The following is a 16,448-nucleotide window of genomic DNA, read 5'->3' on the forward strand; positions in this document are numbered from 1 at the left end:
TGCATGTATTATATTTTTACTAAATGAATAGAAAGTACATACCTCTTCCTTCATAAAAGCAAGAAACAATTGGCTGAGTGTAGGATAGGGCACATAGCTCCGTATCAGTAACTGCTTCCCCCCTGCACCAGTCTAAGCAGCGTCGAGGCACACCCCATTGACTGCAGCAACTCCTATGATCAGAGCCATCAGCAGCACATCGCATAAGCTTATGAAAGTCGTTAATACAAGCAGGGTTGTCAATTACACTGTCTATGTCAAGGAAGAGTGTGCACGCAACCATACATGAGGAAGAGATATTCTGATTGCGGCAACACTGAGCAACGTCAGTTACTGGGACCTAAAAATGTCCGTCGATTATGTTACTACAATGTTCTTTCGTAGCTTACTACTAGTTTAAACCAATCAATTCCCAGTCACATTATTAATATTTTCACTAGTTTTTTTTCAGTTTTTTTTTGTTGGTGTGTTGATTCATTGGAAGTGCGACTTTTCCTTACTATTGCTTCTCTTCTAGGAAAATATCTGAATAAGCCAAGACGAGCCCCATGGTGGAAAAAACGCAAGAATTTATTTCTGGATGTAGGAGGGCACAAAAATGGATTAATTAAATTAAAATATAGAAAAATACTTTGCAGAAGCCTGAAAATTATGTTCAAGCCTGTATACACAGTATCTTAGAAGCAGAGCTTGGTAATCAACTAGTTTTATACCTATAATTTCCAAAAAAATGCGCAATTTAAAACAAGATTACTCTGAAAGCGTACTGATTTGAAGATCAGATGTATAGCCACCTAAAAAGACCGCAAATGCCACAAGTTTAAACCGCTTGGAGCCAATGGTACAATATGGATCTAACAGTACTCTAAATTTCCTTTGTTCTAACCACCTGAAGTCAGTCCGTAACTGGAAAATATAACTGTAATATATAACTATAAATATAACTATATAAATAAAGTTCTGCATCTTATCAAATTTTTCCCCTATTCTCCCAATAAACTATAAAAAATGAAATTAGCACAACCTTTTCTGGAATCTAAAACTTTAATAAATAAAATGGCCACTTACTGCTTTATCACGAAGCGTAAGTTTTGAGGCGTGTGCAAATGATCCAAAGGTATTAACTGCGTTACAGTAATAGACTTGCTCGTCTTCTTTAGAAACGTTGCTTATATATAAGCGGCTAGTGTACGGTGAATCTTCTATATCCTAAAAAGAAAATGACTAAAATAAATAAAATAATTCTATTTGATTCAGACATGCGCTAATTTGATGTGCTAATTTGACAGCACGAATTTAACAATTTTTTTCTTTTTTCGTGAGAAGACAGATAGAAAGTATAGTAATAAACGATAAAGCATTTAAAATAACGGTACACAAAACTGTCCTGATCTAAATATTGTACTTCTTATTTCATTACTTGGAGACATTGATGCATAATTTCCATGAAATTCAACAACTTGCGGTAGCTGAAATTGAGTTCCAGGTCCCTTATTACCAATCAAAAATCAATCCCACTATGTAGCCACAGCGTTAAAATATATTTCTTCATTGGTAAATTATACGTTTTATATACATTAGTGTGCTATTTAAACAAGCAACTGGTTCCAAGCAAAGCTTGTCCAGGACTGCCAGTAATGCGATATTGGAGTCACAAACATCACAAAATTTTGGCTGAATATGCGCATGCGCTCTAGTTCAACATTTACCGGTCAATGCAGATATTCTAAATTCAGTAACTCTCGCACCAGATTAAACTTAGTATTTAACAATTTCCTGCCGACTCTCTAGAGGACAGCTGTGATAGAACAATGAAACAAGTAAATACCACTTTAGCATACTTGGAATGTTTGGCGACTATCTTGAATTCTAAGCAGCCCTTTTTTCTGCTAGGTAAAAGCCTATAAATTAAACAAAAACTGCACAAAAATGTAATAAATCCAAGGGAAGAGTCTGTTCTCTTTGGTTCTACCATTTAAAGCTTATCGCCTGAAAGTGATATCACCGAAAATAAAAATTTTTGTCAAAACTGAATAACAAACGTGATATTTTGTAAAAAAAACAATTCTCTTTCAAATTGTCTAATTAACTTAATTATAATACGTCTCTAACTGCCTTTATTTGAAGTTCTCCTTTGCCGAATTGCATATTCTTTAAAGTGGGGGTTCCGAACCAAATACAGGTCCGTTTTGCCAAATGTTGCTGATTTACTGAACAAAAGTTGGTTACATGGTCAGAAAATTAACGCTCTAGCTATAGCCGATTCTGAGATACAAATGTCAAAATTGTCAAACTCGTTTTTCTTTTAGGTGACGAGCCGAAAGCAAATTCTTATTCTTCTTCTTATTTGGATTATTATGAAGAAGCTTTGTCATAGTCTCAACACTGGAGCTGAATTCTGGGCTCTGCAAAAGATTGCTGCAGCTGAGATCAAACTCTTTGTCCCGTTTTACCAAGTAAAGATCAAACCCACTGTGTCGCCACAAGGTTATTTTTATATTCTTTCGTCTATTCTTGTTTGGATTATTATAGATCGTATTTTTATCAGTGGAACCAGATCATGGCCCTGCGAAAGGTTTGTTCAGCTGAGACCGAACACTTGGGTCCCATACTACCAAATAGAGATCAATCCCACTATGCTCTCACAAATTTATTTTTCGTTTTCTTTTTTCTTCTCGTTGTTTGAAGTATTATGGAGATATTTTAGTATAATTCCATCGCTAGAATCAAACTCCCAGACTCGTGATAGAAGCTGTGACCGAACCAGGGACCCTTACTACGGAATAGAGATCTATCCACTGTGCCACCACAGGGTTACTTTCGTTTTCTTTCTTTTATTTCTTCTTCTTGTTATGATTATTGCGGAGACATTTTGTATAACTTATCACCAGAACCAAATTTCAGATTCTATGACAGGCTGCTGCAGCTGAGATCAAACTCTGGGTTCCGCACTATCAGGCAGAGATCAATCCACCAGATCATTTTCATTATTTTTTCTTCTTCTGCGACACTTTCACACAATCTTATCACTGGAACCAAATTCAGGGATCTGCGAAGGCTTATTTCAGCTGAAATAGAAAACTGGGTCTCGTATTTTCAGTTACCTTGGTAGTATTATTAGTAAAGATGGTAGGAGCAGTGAAGATGTTAAAAGTAGAATAGCTAAAGCTCAGGGTGTCTTTTCACAGTTAAAAAAAGTTTGGAAGAATAGAAAGATAAGTCTACAAACCCAGATTAGAATATTGGAAGCTACAGTGATGACAGTGGTCAAATATGGCTCTGAAGCATGGGCACTCCGAAAAGTAGGTGAAAATTTACTAGATGTTTTCCAGAGAAATTGCCTACGGATTGTTCTGGGTACCCGGCTGACTGACCGTATTTCAAACAGTAGGTTGTACGAAAAGTGGGGTTCAATCCCGCTTTCTGGGGCTATAATGAAAGAAAGGTTGAGATGGCTAGGCCACGTTCTACGGATGAAGGATGACAGATTACCGAAGATTGTCCTTTTTGGCCAACCGTCTGGGGCTACACGGAAAGCAGGTCGTCCTTGTCTGGGTTGGGAGGATGTCATAAATAAAGATTTAAAGGAAATGGGAACTTCCTAAAAGGGTGTAAAGAGGGAGGCTTTAAATAGATTAGGTTGGAGGAGGAGCATGCGTAGCTGTGTTGGCCTCAGGCGGCTTGGTGCTGCAGTGAGTTATTAGTAGTAGTAGTAGTAGAACAATCCTACAGTGGCATCATAGGATTATTTTCATTTTCTTTTTTTTATTCTTGTTTAGATTATTATGGAGACACTTTCGTATAATATCGTCACTGGAATTAAAGTCCAGACCTTGCGACGAGTTGCTACTCTGAGCTCAAATCCCCTGTCTCTTATTACCTAGTGAAAATAGATCCCTCTGCCATAGGAAGGCTACAAGCATTCAATTTATTAACCGTAATTTCTCCGTATAAATCTTGCTTTATAAAGAGAAAAGACCCATTAGTTTGTCTTCTGTGGAATTTAAGAGTCATGTTAACTTGAATAAAATGTCTCATAGGAGAAACAAAAACATAAATGACAAATTTAATCATTAGAGAAATTCAATAGCTTAATGACGTTACTATTTCCTATATGAAATGTTTTAAAAGGCCATTGGCTCTTGGATCAGTCGGTTTGGGCTAATAATTTTCACGTTTGGCTAATTATAAATCAAGAAAGCCTGGCAACTGTGTTTAAAACACAAAAAATTTTACCTCATGAAGCTTTTCAATTTGAGTCCTATATCTTCCTCCACTAGCAATAATTTGTTCCCCGTCCATGTCATAAGAAAAAGTGATATTTGCCTCTGGATAGGAGTCAACTTCACATTCAATTACTGCTTCATCTCCCAGAGAGGAAAATGTCAGCATAGGTGCTTTTATATGAGGTCTTCCTGAAAAGAAGTATTTTAATGAGTCGATGCTGTGATCCATCAGATGGTTAAGAATCAGAGTGGTCATGGTTGCCATCTCGCACAAAATACGGTATTTCCCTTCTTATTTCGATCATTTTGATTTTTAGGAAATAGAATATCGTTAAATTTAACGAAATTACATTTGACATTTACACTAAAAGTTATGTGTTTATCAGTAATTGGGGTAGATAATTTCTTGAGCCTCATTGGCCTGCCATAACATAAAGAAAGAAAACGATGAAAAAAAGGGTTTTTGTTTTGTACTTTCAGCGCTTGTTTTTTGTTTTTTCCTAGATCATGTTATTTTGTTCGCGCTAAAGAAAAAAGCCGGTCGTTCTCTGAAAATATTCGCTTTCTGTGTTTTTCTTCAGTATTTTCATTTGGCCTTTAAAAACCCCGTTTTTGATTGTTTTCTTTCTTTACACTAATTGGGGTCTATAACAGAATCTGACGTTTTGTTTCTTATTCTTAATTATTTGCATTTCGGGTCCAAACGTTGACAAAGAACAATTTTTAATAAACCAAATCCATATTTACTGTTGGTAATTTTTCTGCACATTTATTTAACCTTTTCAGACCAGTTTGGGTCTATCAAAGAGTAAATTCTTTTACTTTTTATTTCTGGAAATTAATTCTTTGTGGCTTTTTCGTTGAAATAGAATAAGAGTAAATGATTTCACTGTTGGAGGTAAATCACAAAATGCAACATTTTACTTCTTAGAACTAATAATTCGTGCTTTTAGTCCTAACGGAAAAACACTTTCCATTTTAAGTTTGCACTACATGCCGTACTTTTCTTTGAACTTTTCACAGTTAATAGCAGTTGGTGTCTGTCAAAACATAAAATTTTGCGTTTCGTATTTCAGGCTGTTAATTTCTTGGGTTCTGGTGTTAAAATAGAAAAGGTTAAAAAATCACAAATTAAAAAAGTAATAAAAATCAAAATTGTATTTTAGGGTCGTGCATCATACTGTGCGCTTTTTTTTTGGAGTCACCACTAGATGGAATCCATCACAAAACATAATTTTTTGTTTCTTATTTCTACCGATTGGATTTTGGGTCCGAAAACAGAATAACGTTAAATAAATTGAATTTGAATTTAATATTAATTCTATGAGTCTGTTTCTTGGAGTTCTTAAAAGCTACCATCAGTTTCAGGTCACTCCAACCTACAACCAACCAATCTCGCCTACATCGAAGTAAGATATCTACATCAAACAACTATAAATCCATAATCTACATGCAATTGCATAACACAAACAATGGCTTAAAACAGTCCCTTCTAATCCCTGTCAAGTGACAGACGGGGTTTTGAATGAGATGATAACCTTCAAATGTTGATTCCATAAATATGGCAAAATTGATGTGGCGTAGTACTTTATGTGGTGAAACCATTATCAAATATAGTAAAAGAGCTACTTTTTCTTATATGTTAAATTCTGATTACTGAAGTGGAAAGATTGTGAAGCGAAGAAGTCAATCTGGGAAACCATATAGAATAACCAACCCCCTAAAACCAACCATTCTTGCCTACAACCAAATAGACAACATCTGAATCTACAATTATAAATCCATAACCAGCATGCAATTGCTGGACAATCGCATAACTGTCTCTTCAAATGACTTTTGAAGTGACAAATTTTGGACGAGAACCCCCAAAAGTTGATACTATAGAGGTTTAGTAATGCATATACTCAAGTGCAGCTAAATGAGTCTTTGATGACCATATAAGAAAAATAAACAATTTTTCTTAATAAACATATATTTTTTAGCTCATACTAGTACATATTTTAGTTCAATTTATGGACTTATACCCTTAGTTCGATTTTTGTTTTTATATAAATAAAATTTACATATAATAATGTGTATTAAATTTTGATAATATCAAACTTTACATTATAAATTTTTAGTTCAATTGTATTTTCAGCTCAATTTAGAACTAAATACACTTTATATTTATATTTTTAGTTCAATTTATCTTGTCAGTCGGTATTTGATAGCACATTGGACGCTTTTGTTGGTAGATTCTTCATATCCCCGTCCAAACTCAAAACTCTAGCTGCACCCCTGGGGAGAGGAATTTTTTTTCTTGTTTTTTTTTTTCATTGAAAATACAGAAAAGAATGTGTTTTTCTATGAACAAAGAAATACTGAAAAAATTACATTTTTTTCCAAAATCTAGGAAGGGGATTACAGTCCCCTCCCAAGTCACACCCCTTTCAACAGAGTATTTTTAATTACTCACTATAAAATAAGGGACCTTATCTCTATGTAATATATGACCGACCTTAATCTAACTGAAAGCATTTCTAAGCGGTTGGTGCAGGGACGGAAAACCAATACTGTCAGTACTTGTTCAATACACCAGAGTCATTTCATTTATTGGACTTCAATTCGTTGAAAGCAATAAACGAGATTACAAGCATTTGCCTTGAGAAGGAGAAAACATGAGTAAAACTACAAAAAAAGAATAATTGACAAAAAGAAACTACCGACATCCACTTCTTTTTTTTTTTTTACAATTTATTTTTCTTAGAAAAGAAAGGGCATTGAATATTAAAAGAATTTTATAAAAACTTATGCCTTGAAAATGGCTATGAAGTAAATTTTGTTTCGGGTACCCGTAAAAATGAAAATTAATCGTTTCATGTAAATTTAAAATAGCGAAATTAAACTGATGATTTGAATAAGACGTGCGTAAAAATTTACGCTGCGTACGTCCCTTTCCTGAAAACAAGGGGAAGGGTCAAATTGAGCTGAAGAACTCTGAATTGAAAATTATATTAGAGAAACCGTCTTTCCTCAATCCTCAGGCAATAAACTTCTTTTGCAATCCTTTATGTTTGATAAAGGACGCGCAATACTTCTCAGATCTGCTAAAAGGTCGGGAAATCAGAAAGTGGGCCAAAAGACTTTTGTCCCTTACCAGTTTGAAGGTTACAACTACAATTCCTTGGTCCAAGAGGAAACTAATGCCCATAAAAATCAGGGGAATATCTCTCCACACAAGAATAGAACCAAACAACCATGTGACTCAATAACAATCACAGAAATAAAAATCCAGGGTGGTCATTACATGTTTTTTTTTCGAGTATTAGTTTCCGTCATGACTGTCACATGTTTTCAACTTCAGCTCTAAAAATTTTAATTCTTCCGGATTGCAAAAAAAATTAATTTTTTTTTTCATTGCAGGTAAAACCCTTAATTTTTTCATTTTTTTTAATTTTTTTTTTAGTCTTCAACAAATGTTGTAATCAAATTGTGCCCTTGATACTTCACCCTTGAAAAAGGCACGAAAGAAACGAAGCTGTAGGGACTAAAAATGATAATCTTATCCATTTCATTTAAGTTCTTTGACAACAATAAGCGAGGTTATCTGCATTCTTCTGTCACAGTAAACAAGTATTCAAAATGGACTAGAAAACGAGGAGCGCAAGATGGACTGGGTTTTACATAAGACAGATTTCAAATCGGTCTAAGTCAGATCGATCAAAGTAAATGCACAGATAAAAAAGTCGGTAGGCCGAGGAAAACCAGTAAAAAGATCATGTCGTATAAAGCCCAACCTGTATTGCGCCCATCGTTTTCACTCATATTCATGGATTTTCAAGAAAAAAAAAAACATTATACTGTTTAGTTCGTTTTGAAAACAAGTTGGAAAATTTTTTGATCTTCGACTAAAATAAAATTGGTCTTATCTAAAACTCGATGGTATTCACCATGACCACAGGATGTTTAATGATGTTTGTTTCATAGTTTTGCCGTACCCAATCGCCCACTTATATTGTTTTATCTATATACAGGGTAGTACACAAGAGGGGGGAATTCAGACGAATAATTGCACTGTCAATGGAAGTGAATACATTGATAAAATTTGGAAGTAATCGGACGGTCACAAGTGGGATAAAACAGGGGCACTTACGGCTAATCACAACTCGGCGTGAAGCTTGTGCTGCTGTTCCAATGCCATTTTCTGCATAGCAAGAAACTTCATTCATATCGCGGGTGACGTTCGAGATTATCGTGACAAGGTAGCGAGTTCGCTCCGAGCTTATAATCTTCCCACCGACGTATATTTCAACTGTAGGCATGGGGTTTCCAAGTGCACCACAAACAATAGTCATGGATCCTCCTTCTCGGATAAATTTAGTTGGATGAATTGTGACAGCCTAAAAAGAAAATAAAAAATTTTTAACAGTTCTCCTGTTTCCACCGATTTTTCCCAAAATTCGTAGTTTCTACAATGTGTAAACCTCTTTTTATATGCCTTTTTTTCAGCCTATGTAACGTTTTACTTAAATTCTCTATGATAGTTACGAACATTAACTTCAAGATATGGTCTTTATTCAATAACGGGAGAAGCACACGTACAGTAAAGTGAAGGTAAAGGATAAGCTTACAGTTAAGACATAGGTAACATATAAGTGAAAGGCTAAGACGAAGGCGAAATATGAACTGTTTTAAAAGTACATAGTTTGCCTGAATTCCTCTGGAACGGAAGTTCCGCCGATTGGCTATTCAACTAGCCCTAGGAATGAAATCGTTCTCATGATTCTTGTTGACTTAAAAATTGTAAAACCCCGTTAGTCAGACATCCAGAGAGACAGCTAGCATTTATACTCCGGATAAAATTTACATATGTAATACGACGCAAAACAATTGAAATGTCTGCGATTGCACGTTTTAGCTGCGACCTTGGCTCAGTTATCAAAGTACCAAGGACATCGAAATAAAAAAAAATCAGCCCCTATCTTAGGTTTATTTATACCTGGAATCCGCAGATTCAAAAATTTTGCATCTGACTGTTTCAAAATTACGATGTTTTTAGGGCAGCATCACATTTCCTTCAGCGTTGCCATGTTGCACCGAACAAAAAATAAGAAAAAAATTATTTAAAATTTTGAAACGACCTTCGTTTAATAAAACTAAAATATTAACAATCAATTGATTTCCAAAGGCATTTATACCTTCAAAGGAAAGTTGCACCTTCTTATGCTATTTGGTACAGTTGGCTTTTAACGTTCTTTTTGCTGTTTTTCACTCGTGTTTCTGTTTTAAAATTTGGCGCCTACTATTACCAAACGCTGCAAACAACAGCTCATGAAGGTGTAATAGACACTGTAACTGGGGAGGGGAAGCTGGAGGGTTGCTAGCTTTGATCAATTTTTCACTTTCGTTAGGCTTTTTGCTTTTATTTGAATCGGGAGGGGGGCGCTTTAATTAATTCTGCTCCGAGAACCACCAACCCTAGGAACGAATAACCAATCAAATAATTCGTTTAAACTGTCTCGGCTGCAGAGTCACAAAGCCATTTACACCTGTAATAGGTAGTTAACAACCCCTTTGATTCAAATTATTCAAGATGTCTAAGAGAGTCTATTTTGAAATAAATTTAAAAATTAATTCTCAGAAAAAAACAACATTTGGAAATCCAGTTATTTGCTCCTTGTTCCTGGGAAATAAAACGAGTGATGTCTGTCTTAGAACTTTTTCTGACTTCGTCCTTGGGGATGCAACCCAAGCTGAGTTTAGGCTAAATAGTTTATTGCCTTTCGTGCTCTTTCTCCAGAAAGAAAAGAAAATGTATTGTTTCTAAATTGTTTTACGTTTAGCAATTTTATCCAGAAATCCTGTTCTCATAAACGGGTTAAAAAAATTTCATAATGTCATTAAGTTTTTAAATAAAAAGATTCAAAAAAGAAATGAAAATCGATACGACAAATCTACTAGGGAAATAATAATCAACTAAAATAGGAAGCTGCACTAAAACATCAATGGCATTAAAATGTTAATGGCCTGACCCCCTCCCGTCCTTACCAAAGATTCGTCCCCAAGACACAATAGGGGCATTAATGATATTAGTAACCATTTACTAGCCATTTGGTAGCCTATTGGTAGCCATGGTAAACATTAAGAATGAGAGAAGAGTTTAATAATTTAAACTTTTAAGAGTTTAATAATTTAAATGAACAAGTAACGCCGAATGGTTAGCGCTTCAGACTTGAAATCGCGAGGACACAGGTTCGAGTCCTGGTCTCGCTGATTATTTGGTTTGGGATGGGGTCAAGGGTGTAACCCTCTAAGCTGAGTGAGAGTCAATCCGGATCTAAATGAGTATCTGAAGAAATCTGGGGGGAAATCACGGGAAGGATCGGATGATTTGCCCCGCAACCACGCATTGCACTTCCAGCCGAAGGCAGCGAAACAGGAGATCGGTACCCACGCAATGCAGACCATTGGTCAGCATACGATTTTTTTTCTTTTTATATAGTTTTATAAATAACTAGCTGTTGGGGTGGCGCTTCGCGCCACCCCAACACCTAGTTGGTGGGGCGCTTCGCCCCACCCCCCAAGCCCCCCCGCGCGCGTAAGTCGTTACGCGCCATATTAGTTACGCGCCATTATAGTTGTGTCCCTGTGTCCCACCTGTGAATAGAGATGGATATAAGTATATGTTTTTAACTACGTAAAACATGCGAATATACAACATTCTTCGCTGTCCCATTGTCAGGTTTACTGACTCTTGAACATTCAACATATAATTGTCCATGGGAAAAACAATCCGTATTCAGATCTATACCTCATTTTTCTAATGATGTGTCCCTGTGTCTCGGTCGTCATTTATATTCCCGGTGTCCCGGTCGTCATTTGTGTCCCGGTGTTCCAGTTTGTAATTTCTCTTTAAGTGTCCCGGTCGTCATTTATATTCCCTGTGTCCCGGTCGTCATTTATATATCCCGCCTGTGCCCCCGGCGTCCCCGTTGTAGTCGTGTCCCTGTGTCCCGGTCGTCATTTATATTCCCTGTGTCCCGGTCTGTAATTTCTCTTTGAGTGTTTTTTCTTTTTAGTCTTTTTTAGTTTTTTACCTTTTTTCTTTTTTCAGTTTTCTTTTTCTTCTTTATTTTTCAGCGTCACTATGAAGTACATATCGCCGAACCTTTGTTTTTTTAACTTAAATCTGGTAGGCATTGATCCAAGTCAAAATCCAAAACCCAATCATCATCGCTATCATTCTCAGTTTTGATATATTTTGACTCTCGCTGTCCAGGTGGATTTTCATTTAACTGCGCGGTTTTGCGTTCTTTAGCCGCAAGCCTGTTCTCTTGCTGTTCTTGTGATTCCTCGGCACGCTTTCTTTTCTTACTTTCTCTATCAGTCGCAGTGCCAAAAATCATTTTTCCAAAAAAGTACATTTTTCCGTGAACGCATGTATTAAATATCTTTAATGACGTCACCGTCATAACAAAAATGACGACAACTAACTTCATGACGTCAGTCAACACACAAACATGACGTCACCCGATAGACAGACCCACACAGACACAGACAACTTATTTTTATATATATAGATTTTGATTTTTAATGTTATACATTTAGCCATACTACATTTAGCCAAAAAGATGCAAAATTTCTAGCATTTCATTTTTTTTAACAAGATCGTATCAAAAGAAAATGAAGACGTTATACACTCATAAATCTAAAAGGATTATGTTGGGTCTTTCTTCTTCATAAATCTTTAGAAATGAGTTGAAAGTTTTTGAAAATCGCTATTGTTTCCTCGTGGAAATTCGAGATTCCAATCGTTTCTCCTGCATGCGATCCATCTATATAAAAAAATGACTGGAATGATATGTTGCTATTAACTTGGGTAAAATTTATACTCAGAAACTGTCGAGTTTATAAGTAACCTTCTACAGCTTAAAGCTGAGATAGTATTTACGCCAAAGCTGCTTTGATGAAGGAAGAATTTCTATACTTTCTTGCAACTCGTTCACTATCATTGTATAGTCTAAAAGAGTGCCTTAAGTAAATAGGGAATGTCCTAAGGGCTCTTAAGGACTATTTCAATAGAATTTTTATTAAATAGCTTCAAATTCGGCTGTCTATCCTCTTCACACAAAACAAGTTCTTCTAATTGATTCAATTTATATTATATTTATATTCTACTATATTATATTAAATTTAGTACTGTAAAATCAGATATTCCATCATTCCCTAATTTTTCAGGATTTCCCAAAATTTCCCGAAAAGAAAATTACGCCTATTGAACTATCTCCGAAAATGAACATTAACGCAATTAAAGGGTTTACAAAACACTGGTGCATTTACGAACCTAATTTTTTGAAGATACTCAACAGATCCCGATTATCTTTTGCGGAGGTTTGGGGAACCACCGAAAATTTAAGGCAGATAAAGCACTGCCTTTAACATTTAAAAGCTGCTTTGCTCTTCCTAAACGCGTTATATTCTCTTATTTTTCACTTTCGGAAATAGTTGGGAAATGGAGTTTTCGAAATAGATTTTCAATCATATCTTGAACGCACAAAAAAATCTCTTTTTTCCATAGGAACTGGTTCCTAATAACCGAAAAAAAAATCCGAGAAACATTTTTTTCAGCATATCCCCTCTCCAGTAAAATTTATGTCGTACAACAACCTATTGAGTTACAGGAGTCAAAGTCATCAAAAGATAAGTAAAAAGACACAACTCTTGGCTGGCATAACATTAGGGATGGCCAAGAATATTTGGATTTCTTAAAGGTATGCCACAGCATATATATTGGGAATTTTACTATTAAAATCACTACGAGGTTTTGCCGAGTTCAATTCGAAAGAGAGTACACCAAATTATTAGCAATAGGAAAAAAGACCGGTTCAAGTCTGTTCCCAGGGTGATAACTAGGGAGAGGAACGGAATTTGACCCCCTAGATTTTGAACTCCCTGGATTTTGTGTCTCCGCTGAATAATACGTTTTTCTTGGAATTTTCATTTAGAAAATTCAAAAACAACAGCAGATTAAAAAAAATAATCCCCATCCCCCTCCCTCCGCCCCTATATTTTCATGAATTGACGCTTTCGATGGCAAGAGATCTTCTGGTCCAACTACCTCAAAATTTGTTCTGTATTTTGATACAACTTCATAATAATGTGACCGCTATCTGTCTTCTTTTTGTCTTCTAAGTAGATATCGGACATTCAAATTTCAGACTAGAAAAAAATTATCCTTGTACACATGCCTGGATCGATATTATGGTACCAAAAAGACGCTCTCAATATTATTGACTCCAAAGTGTGTATGCATAAAATTAAAGACTGTCAACCAAGTAACTTTTTTTTTATTAAACGTGATGTATCGTGCCAAAATAACAACCAAACCCGCGACTTCAACCTTCTGCGACGAAATGGTTCACCTCACCTTGGAAAGAAAATACATTATTTCTTGAAACAATTTTGAACTTTTTGAGAATTACCCCAAAAATTAATTTACTGTTTCACATAGAATTTAAGTCTATGAGCCAAGAAAATATTTAAATCCCATTTAGAGAGAAAGAAAGCAAACCCCTGAAAAAAGCAAAACGAAGGACTTTAGGTATAGACAAAGAGGGCCTCAATCGGATCCTTTATCCCTTCTTTATAAAATACAGCTTTAGATCCGAGAAGAAATTCCTGAGAACGTGCAAAACAAAGGTGTTAGATTACAGACTTTTAAAACACGCTTTCGATATTTTTGACACCAAGAAGTATATAGATATACAGAGTACAAAACAAGTCTTATCTTTATTATCCTCTGTCTAAATACCGCGCGCCTCATATAAGCCGTGATATCATGTGCCACAATAAAACGAAATTATCCGGAGATATTTTTTCCGTTTTTTTTCGACATATTTTTTTTATAATATTATTTATTTATACAAAATTATATGCCCCATCAATGACAAAGAAAAATATTTTTTTTTTTAGTTTTAGAGATGCAGACATTTGTTTCCTGTATGTTTCAAAAGCATTAAGAAAAAACAATGTTTTTGAAAGACAATAAATAGACGAGTACAATTTAAACCTAAAGCGGTAAATATTTGTAGACTAAATGATCTTATCATAATTGTACTACATAAATCAATAGTAGTTTGAATTATGGTTGTTGTAGACGTCCCTTGTTTGTTTGAATATTGGTAAAAATAAATCAAGCTACAATGTTACATTTTTAAATTTATTTAGCAGCCTATTATGTACCACTTTTTATTTTAGAATTTGATCATATTGAATGAAGGGATTGTCCCCAAGTCATTTAATATTTGGAAGTTAAATCGGCTATAAAACAAAAAATCTAAGGATTTTTTTTTATCTTGAGTTTATTTGAAAGATTGGATATTTCTATTTAATAATATGACACAACATCATTAAAATGACTGCCACGACTGCCTTGACAGCGCCTCATCCGACCAATAAGGCCATATCCAGGGTGGTTCAGGGCATAGCAAGGGGGGGTCACCCCCAGCCTAAATGTTTGTCCGAAAATAAATGTTTGTGACAAAAATGAATATAAACTAATTTCTGATGTTTTTTAAGTCTTTTTTTATGCACCCCGGGCCCTCCACAAAAAGGGTTCAAAACCACACTCCGAGACTGTCGGTTTTAATGTCATCATTTTAGCTGATTATTCAATTTCTAAGAACGGTGCGCAATAGATTGATGGTTACATTGGCTGTATAGGAAATGGCCGCACACTTTTCAAACCAAATAACTTTTGCACCCTTTTATTTTTAATCATACCCTTTAATCTCATTTCTAGAACAGCGCGCAAAAGATTGATGATTTGGCTGTGTAACATATGACCCCGCCTTGTTCCAACAGAAACCAATCCATGTTATATCCTTTAATTTTTGTCTAGCCTCTATGAACCCCATTTCTGTCTATTCGTTGAAAAAATTGCAATAAACTAAAACCACGACGAAAGCCAAATAAAAGAGCATTTTTTTTCCATTAATATAAACGAATTCAATTGCGAGTAAATAAAATATTCCAACAAACGATTACTAATATAACGGCCTTTTGGAGCCTTAGAGATAAACAAATACTTCGTTGGTTTTAGCAACTAATTCTTGACTCGATTAATAAAATTAATTGAACATATTCTTATAATTGATAAGATTAATTAAATTAAATCATATTTTCCTGTAAACTCAGGTTCTATAACATAACACCTTTGAGCTATCACCGCCAATTTGTAGTGAACAACCCAAGAGCCTTGTCTGGCACTCAGCTACCACTAATGGCACAATCATGAAATATTGCGAATAGCATACCTCTAGAATGGGAGCATACGATGGATCCGTCCAGGTAATCAAAGTCTCAGAGGGCCGACTTTCACCATATTCAGAACTTGCTGTTACGTATATTATGTATTTAACATTGGATTGAAGTTCGTCTATTTTGTAACTTAGGGAATCCGTGGACCATTTCAAAAATTTGGGGTATTCCACAGGACGGTAGTAAATGCTAGAAAATAAAATAAGCAAAACTTACTCATACATTCAGTTCAAAGAACCAGGGAGATCACTAGTAAAAAAAAAAAAAAAAAAAACTGGTGACTCAATAATTGTAAACACTTAAGATGATTTAAAATTTCATACGGACAATTTAACCAGTTCTAAAATGAAAGGATTTTTTAAATCACTACGAATATTAAAAAAATGAAATAGACTTAAGAACCAATGAAACTAAAGGCAAATTTTTATTACGATAGTACAGGAAGCCAATTTGTCTGGTCAATGAAGAGCATCGGAAAAGCATCATTGGAATTCAAACCAGTTTAGTGCAAAAGCAAATATTCCTGTCGCGTAAATATTCCCTACTTTTTAGAATTGTTTGAGATGATGGCATTCCGACTCTTATTTTTAATATTTTTGTTCATTTTATGTTTGAGCTAACTATTCATTGAAACTTTTTTTTCATGTTAGGCTGCTCACAGAAAACCACACTTACTACACAAGAAAGATTAAAGCTCAAAGAACTTTCTACGCTTTAACCAGGTTTGACGGGATGGCAAATCTTATTTGAGGCATTTCTTTTGTTTAATGTTCAACTTAATTATTCTTTGAAATTTCTGTATTTCTGTATCTTGTAGGTCATTCGTCAAAATGCAGAGAATTATAAATTAATCTCTACCAGATTACACCTACAGATAATATTCTGACTTCACGCTATGCTCAAATTTTCAGTAATGTTACTCAA

At 35.0% G+C, this 16,448-nt stretch overlaps 1 protein-coding gene across 1 annotated transcript in view; it reads right to left on the minus strand.

The window, feature by feature from the left end:
- Positions 1 to 16,448, minus strand: part of LOC136041461 (Ig-like and fibronectin type-III domain-containing protein 1) — a 259,166-nt gene that overhangs the window by 30,863 nt on the left and 211,855 nt on the right. The window contains exons 18-22 of the mRNA XM_065726145.1: positions 15,521 to 15,713; positions 8,359 to 8,605; positions 4,237 to 4,415; positions 1,069 to 1,209; positions 43 to 340 (exon numbers count right to left, since the gene is read on the minus strand). Of these exons, the coding sequence (XP_065582217.1) occupies positions 43 to 340; positions 1,069 to 1,209; positions 4,237 to 4,415; positions 8,359 to 8,605; positions 15,521 to 15,713 (1,058 nt within the window). The remainder of the gene's footprint in view (positions 1 to 42; positions 341 to 1,068; positions 1,210 to 4,236; positions 4,416 to 8,358; positions 8,606 to 15,520; positions 15,714 to 16,448) is intronic.

Source organism: Artemia franciscana, unplaced genomic scaffold, assembly GCF_032884065.1.
Source record: "Artemia franciscana unplaced genomic scaffold, ASM3288406v1 PGA_scaffold_23, whole genome shotgun sequence".
Taxonomy (NCBI): Eukaryota; Metazoa; Arthropoda; class Branchiopoda; order Anostraca; family Artemiidae; genus Artemia; species Artemia franciscana.